Source organism: Panthera tigris, chromosome B1, assembly GCF_018350195.1.
Source record: "Panthera tigris isolate Pti1 chromosome B1, P.tigris_Pti1_mat1.1, whole genome shotgun sequence".
Taxonomy (NCBI): Eukaryota; Metazoa; Chordata; class Mammalia; order Carnivora; family Felidae; genus Panthera; species Panthera tigris.
The window spans coordinates 40,919,398-40,941,838 of NC_056663.1; the positions used below are offsets into that span (position 1 = coordinate 40,919,398).

Sequence of the window (22,441 nt, forward strand, 5' to 3'; positions counted from 1 at the left end):
CTGACCTATATTTTGACAGAAGCATTCTGGCTGCTGACTTGAAAATAGATGTCAGACAAGGGAGCAGGGAAACCAGTGGAGAGACTTGGGTAGTGCTTCAGATGAGAGCTGATGGCGACTTGAACAAGGGTGAGGCAGAGGAGTGGATAAAACGTGGTTGAATCCTGGATGTCTTTTGAAGGCAGAGCTGGTAGGAACAGCTGACAAATCATATGTGGAATGTTATAGAAAGAGGAGTCAAGAGAACTCCAGTGTTTTTGTTCTGAGCGTCTGGAGGAATGGAGTTGCCATGAAGTGGGACGAGCAAGCCAGTAGGAGGAGCAGGGAGTGGGGGAAATGTCAGGGGTTCCACTCTGAGCATGTTAGAAGCCTCTGGGCTCAGAGCATCATGTTAGAAATCCAAAAGGAGATGTCGCGTCCAAAGCTGGACGCCAGACCTGCATTCAGGAGAGGGTGCAGCCTGAAGAAGTAGGAGTGGGAGTCATTGGCAGATGCAGGTGGCTAAACCCACGAGACCATCGGGCGCCAGAATGTGGGCAGAGGGAGCAGAGTGGCCGATGGAGAGAGTCCCGGGCCATCCAATAAGCAAAGGCAGGGAGGCAAGAGGGAGTGGCCAGAAAGGTCAGCGGGGAGGTGGCCGGCAGGTGCCCCGGGAGCCAAGGGTATTCCGTGCCTGCGGAGGCAGGAGAGATCAGCTGTGGGGAGTATCCCTGCTGGGGAAGGTCAGGTGAGACCAAGGGCTGCTCTGGAGCAGGGGTTGGGGGGGGTGGTGGTGGGATGAAGGTCAGGAGAGAGAAGGGGAGAGGAGCTGCAGATGGCAAAGGCTGAAAATTAGTGCAAGGAATGTCGAAAATCTGCAAAGGTCTTAAAATAAGGAGGGGCCCTAGATGTGAGTGGCGGTAAAGAGCTTGGCTTCTTTCTCTCCTTCACTCCCTGCTTCATCTGTCTTCATTCAGCAGACACTGACATGGGTTTCAGCCCAACACCGTGCGAGGTGCTCGGGTTGTGTGCATGAACAAGGCGCACTGGCAGTCCCTCCTGATTCCCAGCCCAACGTCCCTCACCTTCTACTGAGCCACTGGACCTAGTTCCGGTGATCGGGTCACCTTCGCTCCTCAGGGCCATTCTTTCTTATCTCTTTTGCTGACTCATCTCCCTCTATCCATCTCCCTGTATCTCCAGGATCTTCTCCCTCTCTCACACCAGTCTCTTAACACCCCCTGCAATTGTATACAAAAAGATTTGTAGTGACACAGACAAACCACCAGGGTCCAGTCCTGGTGTCACTCAGGATGAGGCAGGGACCAGTCTATCTGTGCTCTACACCACAACACCCCGGAGTGGCTGTGAGGATCCAGTGAGACAATGAACATGGCTCAGCACAGTGGCCGGTGCCCAGCAGGTGGTTAGTCTTTGCTTGAGGGTGAATAGGATGGGGTGAAGGTGTACTTGAGCTGAACTGAGAGTGGCCAGTAGGATGGAGGGACATGAACAGGTAGGGACAAAGTTTTGTGATGAGTCTTAACAGCAGTGTGCATAGAACCTGATGGAGCCTTCTGGGAAGGCTCTTCCAGGCCCACACCTGGATGGATGGCTGGAATTGTGTGAACAGAGGGAACGCCAGAAAGGAATAGAAGGGCAGGACCATCCAGGCAGAGGGAAGTCAATTAGTGCCAACACAGAGCTGTGAGATTAGGGGATACTTTCCTCTGCTGGGGTCAGAATGAAGGGATGTGGAAGAATGGACTGGATGCCAAGGAGGGACCAAGCCAAGGGGAGCTCTGAGAGTCATCCTGAGGGAGTCTTTTCTTTATTTGGCAGGTGATAGGAAGGCAGCTGCTAAAGATTTTTAATAAAGGAACGAACCGAGTGTTATGGGTTGAATTGTGTTTCCTAAAAAATGTTGCAGTCCTAATGCTCAGTACCCGTGAATGGGACCTTGAGGCTAGTCACTTAGCTGTGTGTGTAACATGTGACTATGTTATTTGGAAAAAATGGTGGTTGCCAATGATTGAGTTAAGATGAGATCATTAGAAAAGTACAGCATAGAAAATATAGTCAATAATATCGTAATAAAGTGTGGTGGCAGATGGTGACCACACTTACATGGTGAGCATGTGCAGTGTATAGACTTGTCAAATCAGTATGCTGTACACCTGAAACTAATATTACCTTTATGTCAAGTGTATTTCAATTTTAAAAAGGAAGAAAGCAAGCAAGCCATACTGGCAAGATATGACATTTGATCTAATATCTGAAGCATAAGCATGGGTTAAACTGTTAAAAGAAGAAGAGGGAAGGATGACCTTTGTTCTGTCCTCTAAACTGTTCTAAATAGATTTGTTCTCCCTTCCACATGAAAGCCCCCAAATGCTATGCGCATTTATCATTTAAAAAAAGATGAGGTCATTAGGGTGGACCCTAATCTGATATGACTAGTATCTTTATGAAAAGAGGAAATTGGGGCACAGTGGAAAGACAGTGGGAGCACAGGGGAAGACACAAGGAGATCGCCATCTCCAGGCCGGGCAATGCATGAGCTTCAAGAACAGGAGACAAGCCTGGAACACTTCTCTCGAACGGTCCTCAGAAGGAAGCACCCCGGTGGGCACCTTCATCTCAGACCTCCAGTGATACATCTCTGTGGTGTAGGTGGCCCTGTCCACAGCACCTTGTTCCAGAAGCCCTCAGAAACACCAGCATATGTGAGGAGGTGCTCTGCTCTCTCACTGGAAAGGTTACACCCAAAACCCATGACAACCCCAAGTGCTGGTGAGTATGTGGACCAACCACAATTCTCTTACGTTGCTGGTGGGAACGTACATTGGTATATCTACTCTGGAGAAGCAAAGTATACGTATGCCGACTGACCCAGCAACTTCACTCCTGGGTATATACCCAATGCAGACGAGGGCTTCCGTCTCCCAGAAGAAATATGATGGGTGCTACATGCACACTGGCTTTATTCATGGTAGCCTCAGAGTGGAAACAAGCCACGTCCATCAACATGAGAAGAGATATGCAGTAACTGTGTTACTGAACAGTTTTCAGTAACAGAAAAGAACAAACTGCTGAAATACACAACACCATGGGTAAATCTCATAGACATAATGTTGAGTGAAAGAAGCCTTATATAGAGGGGTATGTGTTGTATGATTCCATCCATATGAAGTTAATCCAGGCAAAGTTAGTCTAAGGTGACAGAGGTCAGAAAAGTGCCTAACTCTGGGAGGAGGGGGGTGGGCACTGAGAGGGAGGAGGCAAGAGGGAGCACACTGGGGGCCGAAAGCATTGCCTGTCTCGGTGTAAGTGGTGATACACAGGGTGTATATATTGAAGTTGCTGTGTGCAGGGTGGGGCAGAGAATAGGGGCCATAGTTGCGAGCCATCCATACTTACTGTACAAAAATCTGCATTTTAATAAGATCTCTAGGTGATTTGAATGCACATTCAAATTGAGCAGTAGTCTTTGAGAAAGACTCTGGAATCCAGTGGGTTGGGTGTGTAAAGGGAAGGAAGGGGGGAGCTTCATGGGACCCTGGGATTCTGGCTCAGGAGAACGGGTGAACGGTAATGCCAATAACTGGGAATAGAGATGCCAAGAGGGGTGATGATGGCTGTGACATCTGATGGTGCTGTCTAGGAGGCCTTGTGTCTCAGTCATAGGAGAGAGGTCAAAGCTGGGTTAGAGGTTTGGCATCATTGTCAGGTGGGTGCTAGTTGAAGCCAAGCTGAGACCATGGAAGGAGAAGTGATAAATGGAAAAAGGGCCAGGCTGTAAATGTTTATTAATGAGTCCTGAAAAGAACGTTCAGGAGATAGGAAAACGAGGGGCAGGGTCCCAGAAACTAGGGAAGTATGCAACCAGATCAAATGCTCCAGGGAGTTAAATTCAAGATGGGAATGAGACTATGGGTTCTGCAATGTGGGGACAGAATTCAGGGTGAGGAGTGAGTGGGGTAGAGGGGAAGCACTGATGTCTCCTTCTGGCATCCTGGCTGTGGAGGGAAGGGAGAGGGTCATTACATAGTCATGGTTTGTGGAGAGTCCACGGGCCGAGTGGAAGGAGCTGGTGGAGAGACATGTAATGAAGATTTGGGAGGGAAGGGATAATTCATGGCCACATTTTCTGAAGAGGTGAGGGAGGATGAGATCCAGAGGATAAACCAAAGGAAAAGCATTGTCAAGAGGGTTGGTGTAGACAGGTACGAATGATGAGGATGGGGAGGAAGCTAAGGACAGTCAGCCTGGTTGCTTCCGTTTCTTCTGGGAAGTGGAAGACAACGGCCTCTGTTGAGAGTGACAAAGGACAGATGAGGGGGTCGTGTTTGAGGTGTAGTAAAGCAGACAGGAGAATAGCAGATGGGGTTACTGAATGAGACTGAGGGCCCAGGTCAGGTTGAGTGGATAAATGAAGTTTATTCCAGCATTTTCCAAGAATCCAAATGTAAAATATCTTCCTATTTTTCCGTTTTCTCTGAACACCTTGGCTTAGAGGCTCTTTCATCTTTTCAAATTCCACCTTTGAAAATGCAATGATTAAAACAATATGTTGCCTTTATTTGTAAATTTTGGACAGGAAATAGGAATTCTTGAGCTCAATGTTCACCTTTGCTATGAACTCCTGACATTATTTTGGACAAGTATTATAGGGAAGAAGTGAAAGCTCTCCTCAAATATTTGAAGGGATATCACACAGAAGAAAGGTTTAAATAATTTCTGCGTCTTGACAGAGGGCAGAGCAGAGGCTAATGTCTATACGTTCTGGGAACATGGTTTGGACTCCCCATGTGGAGCAGAGAAGCAGCCCTTTGGGGCAGGCTGCCTGGGGAGTGATTTGGTCTGGGAGTGTGAGAGCAGCCAGAGGAATCCAGTTCTCCCATTGGCTGGGCAATGGAAACACCATTCCTTCAGATCCTGAGATTCTCATATCTTCCACTTGCCTCTTTGTTCCACCTTCAACATCCATGCCTCATGGATGACATCTTCTGGTTCAACCTTGAGTTGAATGCCTGCAATGGCATTGTGCTGGTGGTTGGGACCCACAGGTGAATGGGATAGCCTCTGTCCACAGAGGGCTCAGGTCTTGGTAGACACTTACTGGCTCCTTCTTTCCTAAAAGGAATTATGGGTGCAGAGACAGAATAGGAGGGGCCTTCAAGGCCCAACCTCAACCTAGGATGGGAGCTCTAGCAGTGTAGTAAAAGCAGAGACTCTGAGATTCACTTTTTGGTTCAATCCTATGTCCCATGGCTAGTAAGTCTTGAAGAAGTTATTTTTTTTCTCTCAGCACCTCGGTTTCTTCATCTATAAAATAGTGATAATGATAATGGCATCTAACTCATAAAGTTGTTATTAGGGTTAAATAAGCTCAGAAGAATGTCTGGTGCATTCAGTGTCTTTTAGCTATTTATATTATTTAGTGCAGGAGGCAGCTTTTATCTTGGGAAGCTTTATTAATTATTAATAATGTTTCTTTTAAGAACACAAATCAGTCTAGTTGCATAAACACATAATAACAGAATTGGGTTGAGGGAACCAGTTGGAAATCTCAGGGAAGAAAGCAAAAATATAAAAATGGATCCCTCTCCTTTTACTTAACAGCTGAAAGGAGTAATACTCGTCACCAGAGAGAAAGAAAGAAGAGGAGCTTCTAGAGATTGTCTCCTGTGCTAGGGTTTCTGCTCACTTCCCACAGCCACCTCTGAGCCCCACAGACGCCTGGTTTTCCCTCGGCTGCTTTCCCATACAGCTGAGTGAGCAGCCGGTCCTCAGTGTGAGTGCACGCGGGATGCTGGGGCGCCAGAAGAAAAGGCAAGAAGGGCCTGAGGAGGGGTCACAGCTCTGTCATCAGCAGTTGTGTCAGTGACCACAGAGGGGCAGTCTCTGGTTGCTGCCCAGAGCATTTTGTTTCTACAACATCAGGAATAGGTTGGCCCTTCGGTTGCCTGCCTGGGGATATTATTGCATGCATCTAACTCAAGTAATTACTATTACTTCTGCACTTCAGGAGACCCCGCTGAGTCACTGGCAAAACCAGTCACCTGATGGTTTCCTTAAGGTCAGACTTGGAGTTAGCTTGGGTCTGAATTCTGACTCCGCCCCATTAGACGTGTGACCTGGGAGTGGGGTGGGGTGGGGAGTCAGGTAAACACATTCAGCCTCCGCTTCCTCCTGTGGGAAGTAAGGGTGACAAGGTTTTTGTTATGAGAAAGAAATATTATGTAAACGACTAGCAGTGCCTTGGGCATAGCAACCTGTCCATAAATGGTGATCATTATTATTGTCTATGACGTGAGGTCCGTAGATGCCCAACATTGTCTGTCCTCTGACTGGGAGGAAGGAAGGCCCTCCAGCTGATCAGATGTTCTGTCCCATGTCATCTGCTGTAGGAGCGCAGTGTGGTTGTGGCCCCCTCACCCCTCTGCCCTCATCCAGATCAGCCTGTGGGAGCAAATGCCTTCAGATGGCACAGTCCCATTTTCTCCTTCTTAGTCTGCAGTCGCCTAACATATACTAGGATCCAAGGGGACTACCTTACAAGTGAACCCTGACACGGACACATCTTTCTCCCTAATGGGTTTTTGGAAATTCAGGGCCAGGACTGCCACCATTAGGGGTGATTTGGGCCAGGGCCTTTGTACTCACCACTCACTGTTCATTAATGATAAGGTTTCCCCTTTGTGTCTCAGAATTTCTTTTCTTTTCTTTTCTTTTTTTTTTTTTTTTTTTTTGATCTTCAAAAGCTTCCCATGAGGATTTTGATATATAAGAGAAGTTGGGATTCTGGAGCTGAGAGGTAGCTTGGACACCAACTTGTCCAGTCTTGCATTCCTTGCTTTAAGAAAACTAAATCTCACAAAAAATTAAAAATAAAAATACCGTATGATCTAGCAATTTCACTACTGGTTATTTACCCAGAGAAAATGAAAACACGAATTTGGAAAGATAGATGCACTCTCATGTTTATTGCAGCATTGTTTATTGCCAAGATATGGTAGCAGCCCAAGTGCCCATCCACAGATGAATGGATAAAGAAGATGTGGTGTATACATACAAGGGAATATTAGCCATAAAGAAGAATGAGATCCTATCATTTGAAACAATGTGGATAGATGGAGAGGGTGCTATGCTAAGTGAAATAAGTCAGGCAGAGAAAGACAAATACCATATGATTTCACTTATATGTGGAATCCATAAATGGAAACAAATGAATAAACAAACAGAAACAGACTCATAAATGCAGAGAACAAACTGGTGGTTGAGGGGCAGGGGGAGATGGGCAAAATGGATGAAGGGGAGTGGGAGACACAGGCTTCCAGATAAGGAAGGAATAATCACCAAGGCTGAAAGGCACAGTAGAGGACAGCCAGTGGTGTTGTAAAGCGCTGTATGGTGATAGATGGTAGCTATGCTTGTGGTGAGCACAGCATAACCTATAGGGCTGCTGAATCACCATGTTGTGCATTAATGTTGTGTGTCAACTATACTTCAATTAAAAAAAAAAAGAAACTGAAGCTCGATACAGCACTTTATGTTTTACCGAATCATTTCACATTCACTCTCTCCCCAGTTCCTCCCAAAAATCCTTTAAGGGAGGTATTACCAGTATCCTTGTTTGTAGGTAAGGAAATTACATAATTTAGTACAGCATAATGGCATGAGTATGTGCTCCTGAGCCAGATGGGCAGGGTCAAATTCTGGCTCCACTGTTGACTAGCTTTGTGACCTTGAGGAAGTTACGTAACTTCCTTGTGCCCCATGTTCCCCATCTGTAAAGTGGAGACAGTGCCTGGTGCAATGGCAATGCTGGATACGTGTCAGCTAGTCTTATTGTCATTCCCCAAGCCAGTACACAGCAGACTAGTTGGTTCTTCCATGCGTTTTACTGATCCCCTGCTATGTGCCAGTCACCGTGAAAGGTACCGAAGATACAAGGGTGAGCCGAACCAGACACTATCCCTTCCCTTATGGAGTTTAAAGTCTAGTAAGGGAGACATGCATCAATCAAAACGAACACACTAATGTAAAATTGTACTGACAGCAGGTGGCTGTGAAGGAGGCACAGATGGTGTTATAATGAGATGGTAGAGCTCATCTGGGGCTCCAGAAGGACCTCCTTGACGAAGTGAAGACCACCTTGATGTGGATGAGTGAGTTGGAATTAGCCAGATTGGGGGCTGGTTGAGAGGACAGTTAGAATGGAGCAGTGCAGTCTGGGCAGGGGCAGTGAGGACAAAGTGGAGGGACAGCACTGACACGCTGAGCTGGAGCACTGAACCAGGGCACACCCGGGGTAAGGCCAGCAGGTAGTAGGAAAAGCCTGATCATTTGGGTCCTCGTAGGCCATGTAGAAGATTCTGATCTTTGTCCTAGAAGCCAAAAAGAAGGATGGTAAGCTGAGAAGTGACAATGATCAGATCTGTGTTTTGAAAAGATTAGTATGACTGCAGAGTGGGGATATAGATTGGCCTGTGGCAAGAAGGGATGCAGGCATGATAGGTAGGAGGCCTCGGGTGACAGGGACATGGGCCCGCACGCAGAGGAGAGGTCTGTGCCAGAGGTAAAATGTGTGTCTCCTTGGCAGTCTGATTATAGCCATGGCTATGGGTGAGCTGGCCTGGGGGGGGGTGGGGAGACAGTCTAGAGCTGTGCCTTCCGATACAGGAACCACGAGTCACATACACCTCTTAAACCACTAAAATGTGCCTGGTCTGAATTGACATGTGCTGTAAGTATAAAATACACACTGAATTTTGAAGTATAAAATAATGTGAAATACCTCATTAATAATTTTCTATCGGTTGCATGTTGAAATGGTAATATTTTGGATACATTGAATAAAATAAAATAAATAATTAAAAGTAATTTTACCAGTGTCTTTTAACTTTTTTTTATGTAGCTACTTGAAAATGACATAGGGGACTTGTGGTTCCTAGTAAGGGGGAGTTTGTGGTTCCCAGTAAGCTTCAGTTGGACAATGTCGATGTAGAGTCAGAAGGGAAGAAGGTCCAGAACCCAGTCCCAGGCAAAGAGGATGGTCAGCCAGCCCCTTAATTATTGACCACACCTAGGTGGAGCGGATTGCAGGGGGACTGGGGGCAGATAGGGAAATGGAGGGGGAGTAGGAGGTCGAGGGAGGAAAGGTTCCAGTAAGGGGAAAAAGCATGGAGTCTGGAGAGCAGGTGGGTGATTCAACCACTCCCCAAGTTTGTACCCTATGAGGTGGCTCAGCACAAAGCCGTTTGAGAGACATTTTGCCGTAGTACAGACGAGATTCCTACTTGCCAGGCTCGGCTCTGTGCTTGGTTAAATGTCTGCATCAAGCTCTCAGCTTAGGGCCGAAGGAAGCAGACTATTTCATAATAACTTGACTAATTCTTAAATATTATTTCCCACAAATCCACCTTTATCTTTATGTGGGCAAAAAGGTCCGTCCCACCTGATGGGGAAGGAGCGGCACCAGACCGACCAGGCAGTGGTTTCGAAGTTGTGGTCTTAGTTTTCGCGCCCATCACGCGACGAGTGGGTAGGTGAGTTTAAGGCCCCTCCCCCTCCCGCAGCCTGGGTTTGCGGCTGCGTGACCTAAACAGCTAGGTGTGTGGTTCTTTACAGCTGAACACGGGGAAAGGCGGCGTTGCCGAGTGAGGTTGTGTGTGTGAGAGTGTTGAGAATGGGGGTGAGGGTGGGGGTGGGCGGTGCCTGGTGCAAAAACCCAGTTCCACTCCCGTCAAAAGGAAACTCAAGGGAAAACTGCTCACTTCATCTTGGACATGTTTTCCAGCTATAATTGGGAAATATGCAAATGAAGGGCCCACACGGTCTGAAAGGGGCAAATCGCTATAAGCGAGGGACATGGGGAAACGGGGCTCTCCCCCGGGGAGCCTTGGCACCGCGCGCGCCCTTAAGTGGACGCCCTCGGAGGAAAGGCAGCGGAGGCTGGGCGCCGGTGCGTCCCGGCCCGGCCGCGGCCACCGCCCGGGGACACCCCGAGGCCCGGCCCCCGCCCCGCCCCCGCTCCACCCCCACCCCTGCCGTGCGGTCGGGGCCTCAGCGACCCAGGGTGCTGCCTCTTCCGCCGCCGCCTCCAGGCGCGCTAGTCTGCGGGGTCTCCTCCGAGCGGGGCCCGCCGCCCGCCGCAGCCTCCCTTAGTCCCCTGGCGCTGCGAGGTGGCCCGCAGTAGTGTCCCCCACGGCGCCCCAGTAGGTCGGGGTAGAGCGGCTGGCTTTGTTCCCTGAGACCCGACGGCACGGGGGCCCGTGCGTCTGGCGGCCGCGGCGGCGGCACTGCAGTGGTGGAAGCCCCGCCGGCCCGCCCGCCCGGAGCCGGGCGCTCGCAATGCACCAGCGCGGGCGCCGAGCGCGCGGAGCCTCGTCGGGCCGGCCAGGCCCCCTGGCCGAGAGCGTCCCCCGCGCCCTCCTGCGTTAACTGCTGGAGTCCGCCTCCTCCCCGGCCCGCTCGCCGCTCGCCGCAGTACAAGCCGCCTCCCCGCCCCCGCCCCCCGCGCCGCCGCCGCCGCCGCCGCAGGAGAGGGAGGGAGGGACGGAGAGAGGGAGGGAGGGAAGGAGGCGGCGGGGCCGAGCCCAGAGCCCGTCCCGGGCGCTGGTAAGCGAGCTCCGGCCGCGGCGGGAGGCGCCATACGGGGGACGCCGGGCAGCCGCGGCGCGCCTCGCCCTCTGATCGTCTCGCAGCTGCCTCCCCCGCCGACCCGGCCGCATCCTTCCCGCGGTGGGGAAAGAAGCTCCCCCCCCCCCCCACCCTCCGCGGAGCAGAGACTCATTTTTTTTTTCCTCCTCGGGAGGCTGTCGCCACCTGGATTGCCAAGTGTGAGGGGTCCGGGAGGCGGGGACCGGAGCACCGTGACCCGCCATGGCTCAAGCGGCTAAACAGCTGAAGAAAATCAAAGACATCGAGGCGCAGGCCCTCCAGGAGCAGAAGGAGAAGGAAGAATCCAACAGGAAGCGGAGGAACCGCTCCCGTGACCGAAAGAAGAAGGTAAGAGGGGGGCGGCGGCGACAGCCCAGCGGCAGAGGCGCCCTGGAGGTGGCCGCTGCGGGAAGGGGCTCGGCAGACCTAAGAACATGGTGGGGGCCCGGGGGCCCGGGCGCCGGCGGAGTTGATGCCGCTCGAGAGTGGAGGGCGCGGGGTGGGAGAGGAGGAGGGAAGAGGCTTCGGTGCGGCGGGGCAGAGGACAGGGCAAGAGGCTGGAAGGGCAGAGCGGGCGGCCAGGAGGCTGAGGGCGCGCAGAAGCCGGCCCTCCCGCCGGCCGCGGAGACCTTTCAGCACCTTGGACAGATGCCGGCAAGCTCGCCGCGCTCTGGGAGGAACTTTTCCGGCCTCCCGGCGGCGGGCGAGGGTGACTGGCTGCTCCGCTCCGTCTCGCCGCCTCTCCTGGTTTTGCAAGGAAGCTGGTGTGGGGAAATGCGGCTCTGGGCTCCGGAGGCTGCCCTGCCCGGCGCCTTCCCCGGTGATCCACACTCTGACAAGGAGAGCTTCGTTCCCAGATCTCTGAACGAGGGGTATTCCAGTCCTTCCTCGACCCTTCTCGAGGCTAGGAAGCGCCTTTCCTAACCCTCTAGGTCCGGCGGCTGAAGGCATGTCCCCGGGGCATTTGGCAACATCTTGTGTTCTGGTCACTCAAGATGAGCGACTGATGGCCAGGAGGGGAAGTTCCTTTGGAAGCCAGACACGGGTGCTGTCCAGCTTGGCCCAAGGGCCTGGTCAGAGAACAGGTCTGCCTTTTGTGAAGGAGTGCCACACAAGATATCTCCATGACCCAGACCCCTTAGGTCAACTGTCCTTGCGTGCGTTGAGCACTTCCCTTCTGGGTCTGGGGTCTCCCTACCCCTGACTCAAAGCACCTTTAGAAACACCTTTGGTGAGAAACACCTCTTAGTCTGAAACACCTTTGATTGTGAAGAGAGGGTGCATTTAACTGGGCAGAGGGCTCTGGACCCCCTGAGAGGTGTTTTAGAGCCCCCCATAGAGGAGGCCCAGAGTACACGGATGCAGTTCTGGGAACTGGAAGTAGGGCTGAACTCCAGTGTCAGGAGAGCCATTTTAACCCGAAGGAGTTGATGTGGGGCACAGCCTACAAGCCTCCTCACCAGGGAATGGGGCCCCCAGGGTTCCGGGGGCAGAGGCATTGGTCTTGGTTGAGAAGGAAACATATTTTTTTTCTTTCTTTCTGAAATTGTCTCACTCTGAGAAAGAAGTTTGGAGCCTTGGTTGACAGCAGAGTGTGGAGAACAGACTGCTTGTGGGTCACACTCCGCTTACCAGTTGGTCAGCAAGACGAACATGCAGCCTTTTCCTAGAGATGAGACACAGGGCCAGAGATGTTCTTGATTGTAACCAAAGTAACCATCCCACTCTAGGCGTCCCTGCACCCCTTCAAAAGCCAGCCCCTCTTCCCTCAAGGGATTTCCATCGTGTGTGTAAATAGTAGTTTCACAAAGGCACCACCCCTTTAGCAGGACCGAAAAAGAGGCCTTCCCCAAACCTATGGTGAATCAGAGTTTGGGTTGGTGCCACTTGGAGAATCTCAAGTCCTTCTGCTAGGGTCTGAAATACCAGAGCCCATCCTGTGAGTCAGGCAGGGGGAAGTCTGGTTATATCTGACAGTGTTCACCCACTTTCTTGGCATGAATGTAAACTTCTTGTTAGGAAAGCGTGCTCTCTATTTCCACTCCTGCCTATCGCTTTAGGAGCCAAGCCGATCCTCTCCCAAACTGCTCACTCAGTGTTTTTATCTCACTTCTTCCTCTGGAGCTTCTTCCTTGATGCTCCTGATACCTTAACTATTTTTTTTTTTTTTGAGCAGTAGTCAAAAAAGAACTCTCCTTTCTTCTCTTCTTTGGTTCCTTTCCATCCTGTGAAGCTCCCATCAATATAAGTCTGAATCCCGACTGTATATAATACACTGTCATAAAAGTGGCAAGGTCAATATTCTTTTTAATTCTTTGGTCTTAATCTTCATATTCTTATAGCCTTTATGTCCATTTTGAGTGCTAGACGAAAGCATATTTCCCTCCTCCTGAGTTGTGTTGTTTTACTAGCTGGTTGTAGCATACTGCGTCAGTGAGCATTCAGAAATCTTCCATACAGATATTCATTATTGTATGCAGCACCCTGGATGCTAGGATTGATACAACAATAATAAGGAAATCTTAATTTAATGTGATCGTGATGACATATGCTCTGAGAGCTGGTCTTTTGGGTGAGGATATGGCATGGGGTGAGCTGTGGGGTGCTTCATTTATATTTCGTAACGATTGTGAGTACTCTGAGCTATTGGTGTGGTCTTGAGAGCCATCTCAGAGAATAGAGTTAAAATTTCTAGCAAAATACAAAATCACAAGAAGGTGGAAGGCCCTCAAGGGAAAGGTGAGGGAGGCAGGGCGATGCAGAAAGAGAGATTTAGAGAAGGCAGAGGAAGCTCCTGCAGGGGCTGGGAAGCAGATGGCCAGGGTTGAAGGTTCATATAAGGTAAAGTCCAACTTAGGCCCAATTTTTACAAATGAGGTGACGCTTTAAGGGAGGGATTCTTAAAACCAAGCAGCTGAGGACTTTACAGTTGGTCACCACAGACTGGGGCTGCTGTGGAACCATCCTTATCATCAGCACCAAAAGAGAACTTCATAAATGCAAATGAACATTTTATTCCCGTGAACTGGTAATTCCTATGAATATAAAGCTGAGCCAGGGGCATTCGGAATTTACTAAAAGGAAAGGTGTTTGTCCAGTGGGTAACCTACTTAGCAGGGACTGACTGAGCAGCACCAAATCCCTCCCCATTTGTAGAAATAATTGTGGTTGTAACTTCAACAGTGGTTGCAGTTTTTACAGTTGATGATATTGAGTGGGAAGGCACTTGCTGAGGGGTGCTGTGCAACGGTGGATGGAGGCTGATGTTGTGACGCACTGACTGACACAGATAGAAACCACCTCGACACAGGGAATTGAGCTAAAACTCTGGAGCTCTAAAAATGCCTGCATTCTTCTGGGGCTTCATTCAGTTTTCTGTTTGTGTAGCACGCATCCTTGTCAGATGCTGGCTGTTGGAGCTGCAGCTTTAAAAAAAAAAATCCAGAATTTATGACATTTACTGATAAGTCCCTCTGCTTCTGAAGGTTGGGATGGAAATAAATAAATCACAAAGCATGTGTAAAGTAGGCATTTGCATTAAGAATGAAAGGTTTCTAAGGCTGAGGACGCCTTTGGCACAAGAATGTGTGTGCTTTTTATGTTTACCCAGAGCTTGAGGTTAGGGGAGGAGGGCAGGGAGGTTGGAGAGAGAGTGAGGCCCAGGATGGGTGAGGAGGAAGCGGGTCAGAATGAAATAAAGGAAGAGAGGATGAAGGGGGCTGGGGAATGGATGCGAAGAGAGGGGGGTGGGCATCTCAGCCCTACCATAAGGGGTTACACTAATCCTGCTACCCGAATACCTGCGAGTTTGCTGGGATAGTGTTTACTGAGCTCTCTCCTTGTCCCTGGTCTGTCCACTTACTTCATCCTCTGGTTTTGGTAAGGAAAAGATCACACCTTATTCCTAGCTGTGTGCCCAGTACCTGACGCACATGGTCACGCAGTAAATGTGTATGGGATGACTGATGGAACAAGCAGATTAATGCATTTGTCTCTGCTTGCCTTGGTGTTGTCTTGGTCATAGGTATGTGTTCAGGGGAACACTACACTCTTTGACGGTCTTTTGGGGGCATCTGAAGAAAGCCTGCTATTTCTTTCTTTCTTTTTTTTTTTTTTTTCTAATCATTTGCAAAGCAATAGAGAGTCATAGGCAGGCGGTGGAACGATCTAATTTTTTGGTGCATTGAATTCTACCACTGAGCATGGAGTTAGTTCCTTGCAGGGTCTCTGCTGCACTAAATGTCAAGTGGTTTTAGCCATTTGGAACAACAGTGGTTTGCACAGGGCCTCAAGAAGCCAAGAAGAAGGGGGCAGAGAAAAACTAAGCAAGCAGAGTAGTGGAAAGTGGCCTTCACCGCTTCACTGTGCAGCAGGGCCTGTCGGTCCTTCCAGACTATGCAAGGCTCCCCGAAGAGTGCTTGACCTCCCTAGCACAGCAGGGCAAGGCCTAGCTCCTGGACTGCAGAGGTGTCTTTGTTTGGTCCCGCGATGGGACTTGCAGGGGACACTTGGGGTGACCTGCATGAATCTGAAGTGGTGAGGAAGGTGGGGGAGGGGTGAGCAAGAGTGGGATGAAAGGAAGGAAGGTAAGCAGGAAGGTCTTGCCTCCTAATTGTCAGGGGCTTGAATGTAAATTTTTGTTGTTATCTGCAGGTGACTTTATACATTCAATCTGTGATAGAGCGGACAGGATCCAAAGAGACTGGTGTTCATCACATTATCTTGAAACCTAGGTTCTGTTGCCACACCATATCGCTAGTCTATGTTGCAGTATTAATTGGTATTTGTTTATAAAGTCTCTATTTGGCTTTTGAATAGCATAATGATGGTACATTGCACGTTAATTATTAAACGTGCTAGAATATTAGTTGTGAGGCTTGAAAATACACCCCAACTTTGGTAACCCTGCTTTGGCAACTTTTCTTCTTTTAGTACCTCAGGACCCTCAAAAAAATGGAAGTAGCCTTGCCCTTCTAGAGCTCTGGGAGGTGCTGGCAGTGGCTGATGGTGTGGAAACTTTCCCAGCCTGCTCTGTGTTCATCTCCAACCCAGCGCTTCCCTCCCGTTGCAAGGGCGATGGCGGCTGGAGCTGTTCCCTGTGTGGTCCTGTCACCCCTCAGCCATGTACTAGACTAAGAGAGCAGGATTTTGTGAGCACAAACACTACACCCTCAGTTATGTCCAGCATTATATGGTTTGCACATCTTTAAAAAATTTTTTTAATGTTTATTTATTAACATTAATGAGAGAGAGGGAGAGAGACAGAGTGTGAGCAGGGGAGGGGCAAAGAGAGAGGGAGACAGAATCAGAAGTAGGCTTCAGGCGCTGAGCTGTCAGCACAGAGCCTGATGTGGGGCTTGAACCCATGGATGGCAAGATCATGACCTGAGCCGAAGTCGGTTGCTTAAACGACTGAGCCACCCAGGTGCCCCTATGTTTTGCACGTCTTTTGCTCCTCACAGCCACTGCTCAAAGCAGGGGGGGCAGCAGACGAAATTCAGAGCCTGAACGCAAATGGCTTCCCTGTGAAGGGGACCATGAGTTGGCCCGTGCGACCTGTCTCTCCTCTTGTTCACCCTAGCAAATAGCTTGCTCACTACTTCTGCTTATCTCCTCTCAGTATGGCTTTTTCTTAAACTCAGTCCAAGGTTTCTTCCCTTTCCTTCCAATAAAAATGAATAGGCGTTAGCAAATGGTCACTATGTGCCAGGCACTTTGCATGTATGTTAACTCATCTCCGTGCTTTGCCTCTGTAATGCCTTTGTACAGGTGTGCCTCTCATGCATTTCTTCCTCCTTTAATGTCAAAGCCCATCACTGCATTCTTCAAGAAACCCTTCCTGAATGCCCCCTCCTCACCTCACCTCCATTAGTCTTTCTCTACCTTAAGTCGGCCTTTGTTCTGGGTTGTGTGTGTGCGCGTGTGTATGGCATGCATTCTTGTTTTAGCCTTTCGACTAAACTGTAAGCTCCTTGAAGCCAAAGCCTGAGTCTTTGGACATAACCATCCAATAAATATTTATGGCTTGAATTGATTCAGAAGCTACATTGAACTGGTCCAGATATTGTATCTTGGTCTTTCTATTTGATTTTGGAAGAGTTGGCCCTGTAGAATTGGAACAAAGTAAGTCTATTTTTTCTCTGAATTATTCTGACTAAAGCAAAGTCATCAATGTTTGGTTTTTGAAAAAGGCAAATAAGCTTTGCTTGGCTCCGTATCTCCATCTCTGTTCCCGAAAACAGCTCAAAAGCCTCCCTCTGACAGAGTGCTAGGCTAGGAGTCAGATGCCTGACTCCTATTTTCAGCTACACGTGCATGAATAAGCCTCTGAATTTCTCTGTGCCTCAGTTTGCTCATCTGTAAAATAGGGATGAGAATCATGTGAGTGAGCTTTGTGAACTTTAAAACTCCCGTAATATTTAAAGGGTTATAGTTAATAACGTAATGATTATTAATTAAATTATTCTTTCTAATGCATCCAATGCCACAGCTTGCCTGGCCTTCCTGTGGTGGTATGAAAGTTCGTGTGTGCCTGGGAAGGCCAGCACATTATTATTTCAGTGCTGGTATGTGAGAAAAGGGTGCTTTAAATCATATCTTCATTTCATTTTCAGGAAAGGAATGAATTTCCTATTTTGACAAGATTTATTATTGCAGACTTAGTTATCTCCATGGGTCCAGTCCCAAATTTTGAGATGGGCTTTATTAAAGTCCCACATGGCAATGGTAGCTGTATATCAAAAGGGGAACATAAAAGTGGTTCCTAAATTTTCTGGGAATACCGTCACTGATAGGGCCACAGCCGATAAATCTGGGGTGGAACACATGGTGTTACGGGCAGGCCAGACTCCTCCGGAGGGACTCTGCATCTTAGGAGCAGAACACATCCACCAAGAAAGGAGAATTTGCATTATGGCCACTCACAGCTAAAGCAAAGATGATTTAATGGCCAGCCAATTAAAAACACACACACACACACACACACACACACACACACACACACACACACAAACTTTTTTTTCATTTGCTTAAATGTGACTAGAGGCTTCCCTTCAAAGAACATTTCTCTGTGTCTTTGCTAAGGTGATAATACATTTTCTGTTTCAGTTCGCACATTTTTGTCCATTTCAGAGCATCATTGACACTGATACTGCAACGCAAGCTGCTTTGTTTATCAAAGGAGGGGTCTGTATTTATTGAGAGCCTGCACACCCTACAGGCGTTATCTCACTGGAGCCTTGCAGAGCGGGGCTCAGACCCAGCCTGGCTTCAGAGCTTATTCACAGACCTCGGCACTACACCGCCTTTTTAGGTATTTGATGTACCCTCAGGATATTCAATTTGAGGCGGTGTGAGGCACTGAGAGGGGAGGCAGAGCTGATGATATTCCCCCTGCCTTCACAGGAAGGACTTGCAAATTAGTGGGAAAGCTGCCAGAGGAGGAAGTTAGCCCAGGCAGAATGGAGGCAGGTGATTTGGGCTTAGGAAGGAAGTGCTGGCAGCTGGATTCCAGTTGGAACATGCATGTCCGGAGGCCCCTCTGTAGGTCTCAGGAGCAGTGCGTGTGATGGTAAGGAGTCTGCCCAGGCATTTGGATTAAGACAACAGGCCAAATAAAAGAGTGGATGAAAATCGAATCCTGGGGATTACCTGCTCTATTTCTGGCTCTTCTGCCTCACAAAATGGTTATTTCCCCTTTATTTTCTATTTTGGAGATTTCTCTACCTATCATATAATCAGCATCTTGTCTGTATCATGGCCTAATAATGTGTAGCTACAGAGTGCCCATATTTATGCCATTATCGTCTATTCTTTTCTTCCTATCTGGGACTTTTGCTAGTTATGTGTGGAGGAATCCCTGGACCTCTGGGGCCCTGGGCCTTCACATAAAGTGCTTGCCAGCAACTGGACTTGGTGTTAGGGGTGTGAGGCACAGTGGGGACAGGAGGTGAGCATGGCTTGGCTCTTGCCTGGAGTTCTCCCATCCACCCATCACCAGGATGCCCATGGTTTCATTTGCTGCCCTGAAGAAGTCAAGTGGGTTAAGTAAGGCCCAGGGAGCAGAATGCAGTCAGGAAGAAGAGAGGCACAGGAGGTTAGAAGGCACCGAGTGTCATTAAAGTAGCACTGGGAGAGGTGAGGGTGGTGCAAGAGGAAGCAATACAGGAAAAAGAAAGACGCTCCTAAAATCAGTTCTGAGATTGAAAAGACAGCCCCCAAACACTCAAGGTGAGACCCACAGGAAAAGAGAGAAGAGATCGTGGGTCCAGTGGCCCCTCAACTTTGCTAGTATCAGAACCAGCTAGGGGAGAGGCCTTCTTACACGCAGACCTGCCCTGTCTCCACCTGCAGAGTCTGACACCGGATGTGGGCGGGGCCAGGCACTTGTGGCCAGCGAGCTCCCCTCAGACAATGCTCGATGCTCATGCTCAAGTGGAGCAGACCCAGAGAGCCTTCATTCTGGTAGAGCCATAGGCTTACCTCTCCACAGCCCTGACCACATGCTCAAGTCAACCCTTTACTTGCCCACTTCCTTTGGGGAATTAGATACAGAATAAAATAATAAGTCAGTTCAAATCCTCCACTCCTTGCTTCTTTCCTTCATCTCCTGGTTTGATCTTCCCTTAGTCTTGTCACATACCATCATCTTGTTTCTGTAGCTCTCCTAGAACAAAGGGTCTCCGGTGTGCTTTCGGCAAGCTTCACCTGAGCCGGGGCTTGCAGCTGGTCAAGCCTGGCCCCACCCCACACACACATCTGTCCCCAGTTCCCCATAAGAAGCAGGCAGGTAGAAGGTTGGCTTTAGCACTGTGTCCAGTCGGATGGGAGAAGTAAACCTGGCCAGGGCCAGAGATGGCCTGGGGAAGGGGCCTGGGAGGCTTCCAGGGGTAGAGGCTGGGTCTTCAGTGGGGCAGGACATTCAGGTGAGACGATAGCAAGTGTGGAAGGTGAGCAAGAGAGTCTGGAGGGGGAGGTGGTCTGGGGACTGTGGGCCCAATAGCAGAAGCAGAGAAAGCAGCATGAAGGAGCTCTGGAAGAGGCTGTAGAGAAAACTGAGGCAGGGCCCCAGCATGTCCAAAGGGCAGAGGAGACCCTGAGGGGCTCCAGGCAGAAGTCTGAAAGGCTCCTGTGCCTTCACACAGAAACTCTGTGACATGCTGAGGTATAATTGAGCTGAAGGACAGGCTGGTTGGAGCTGGGGCAGCTCTTAGGGATGGAAAACATGTGGCAAGCGAGCTATTTGAGTGGTGGAGAAAGTTGGCCTTTGTGAGTAATAGAGTGGGTGCGAATACGTAGTCAAGGATGATCTGTAGTAGGTTTCCTTTGACATATGTTAACGTATTTGCATATGTGTGTGATTAAATGTCCACGAGACCTCATTTCTGACTTGATGTTGGGGTAGTCAGTTGGTGATACCTTTCACTGAGCTAGGAAAGAGGAGGGGAACAGGTTAGGAGGAAAATGATGAGTCCTTTTGGGGACCTATCTTGCTTCCTAGAGCTCTTGGATGATAGAAGGAGAGAGCTCATAGAAAAGGTTCTTAAATATCAGGGAGTCTGTCAGGCTGGTGGTGGAAAAGAGAGGTGTCAGTTCTAATCTGCGCTCTCCAGCAAGGCCCTGGAGTGCAGATCTTCTGAGTGATTTCTTTAACCAGGGCACATGCATGTGACAAAGCCTACTGGCCATGTGAAACTAAGAGATCTGACTGGTGGGTACTAATGGTGGGGGTGGGGTAGGCGGGAAAAGCAAGTCCCAGAGGTAGGGGCGGGCTGTAGGGAGGCAGCACTAATGTACTTTTCTACAAAGGACTTGAGCACCATCACCTATATAGCAAAATGCTAGGCATTCACTAAAAAATGATGCTTAAAAAGAATTTGTTTTTAAGAATATGTTTCTAATGAAGAAAGTGGGAATAGGTTTAAGATGTAATGTAATTAAAAATGCAATGTAATGAAATTAAAAGAAAAGACAGAGAATGCCCTGCTTGTCAGAAAGCGTAGCCGGCCTTCTCTGCCCATGTGTCTGGAGGTGAAAGCTGGGATTTATAGATGACGTCACACTCCCAATGAAGAATTCCAAGGTGATGTGGACTAGAGCCAAGTAGGTAACAGAATGTACTGGCTCAAAATGGAGCTGGAGTGTGGTCCCAAAAGTCTGGGCAGTTGGGTCTTGGCATGTGAAGCCATCCGTTGTAAACCAACTTGAAAATGTGTATGTGTTGGGTCTAATACTCCATTTTGCAGCCAGAGCGATCTTCCAAAAATGCAAATCAGATTTCGACACTCCTCCTTTAAGTCCTTCAGTGGCTTCCTAATTGCCCTTAGCATAAAGTCCAGGCTCATTACTCTGGGCTCCCTAGACTCCCTCCTCCCTCCATCTAGCCCATCACTGCCTTTTTCATTTCATCTCTTTTTTTTCTACATGCTGCACTCTGCTGGACTCTGAGCTTCTTCTAGGACTTTGGATATGTGCGCTTTCTCTGCCTTTAGATCTTGCCATCTGTTGAGTCTTTTTTCTTTAAGTCAGTTCTACACCCAATGTGGGGCTTGAACTCCTGACCCCAAGATCAAGAATCACATGCTCTGCCTACTGAGCCAGCCAGGTGCCCCTGTCTGCTGAGTGATTTGCCCCACACACTAATGCTAGCTCCTCTGTTAGAATTCAGTGTGAGAATTGCCTCCCTAGTCCTAGATGAGGTTAGGCTACCCTGCCGGGTAGTACTCCAGTATGCTCATGTGCAGGGTGACCAGAAGATGAAAAGGACTTCAGTGCATGTCAGGAAGTCATGTTTGATGGTGATATTGAAGCAGTGATGAATACATGTGAGCTCTGGAATGAGATGGATTCTGAAGGTCGTGGGTTGGTGTTCTGGCTCAGACGTGGACTGGCTAGGTGACTTTGGGCAAGTTGCTCAGTTACACTCCCTGAGTCTCACTTTTGCCATGTATAAGGTGGAGAAAATAATACGTACCACTAAACCATGCAGGGTTTATTGGGAGGATTGAATGAGTTAATATATATAAAGCACCCTGGGATATAGAAAGGACTCAGTAATAAATGCCTGCTCCAAAGTCTGGTCCCACTTAGCAAAATTCTCACCTTGTATATAAATATGGTGAGTTCCTTTCCAGAGATGGCCGTCAAGATTACATCCCAGTGTTGGTAGTACTCATCTAGTATTGCTGCCGATTTCTTAAATGAATTAGGAAAGACTGTGGAGAAATGTGAAACTGATCTAAAAACTCCAATTAAAGCGAAGAAGAATCAGAAACAGCTCAAGTCAGAAAGGCTTCAAAGTCTGCAATGTCCGTAGAATTGTATTGAACTGATGGATGTTCTAGATCCTCCTGTGGCACATATTTTTGGCAAATTCACTTGAATGCCATTTGAAAGAGCAGCTTGGGTCTCTGCCACTCTGGAAACCAGCACGCTGCCCTGTTGGTCTTCAGTGCAGTAGTGCTGGTGGGCAGGGCAGGCTCCTTGCTCAGCTACCCCTGCCTTGGGGTGCCATGGGTGGGGCCGGCCCATGACAGATTCAGTCCCTGAGGCTTCTCCGCTTTGGGACAGCTGGAAGGGACCTAGTCTTATCTACTGACATTGAACAGTGTCTTTGGCACCAAGATGCTATGGCAGGGCTCTTGGGCAGGTGTGTTTCACTATCCTCTTTAGGTAGAACAAATCAAAGTCAAAGTTTGTCTTCTAACATCATCTTCTTGCTTGTCACCTGTGCCTTAGCCTTTGACCTTGTTGTTCTTGAGCAGACCTGCATGTGAGGGACGTCCGGTCTACAAGC

The 22,441-nt window shown here is 49.0% G+C and overlaps 1 protein-coding gene across 2 annotated transcripts in view; it reads left to right on the plus strand.

Moving 5' to 3' along the window:
- The first annotated feature begins 10,789 nt into the window (after positions 1 to 10,789).
- Positions 10,790 to 22,441, plus strand: part of ANK1 (ankyrin 1) — a 217,389-nt gene continuing 205,737 nt past the window's right edge. For both annotated transcript variants that reach the window (XM_042983382.1, XM_042983383.1), the window contains exon 1: positions 10,790 to 10,995. In XM_042983382.1, the coding sequence (XP_042839316.1) occupies positions 10,870 to 10,995 (126 nt within the window). In that variant the 5' untranslated portion in view covers positions 10,790 to 10,869. The remainder of the gene's footprint in view (positions 10,996 to 22,441) is intronic.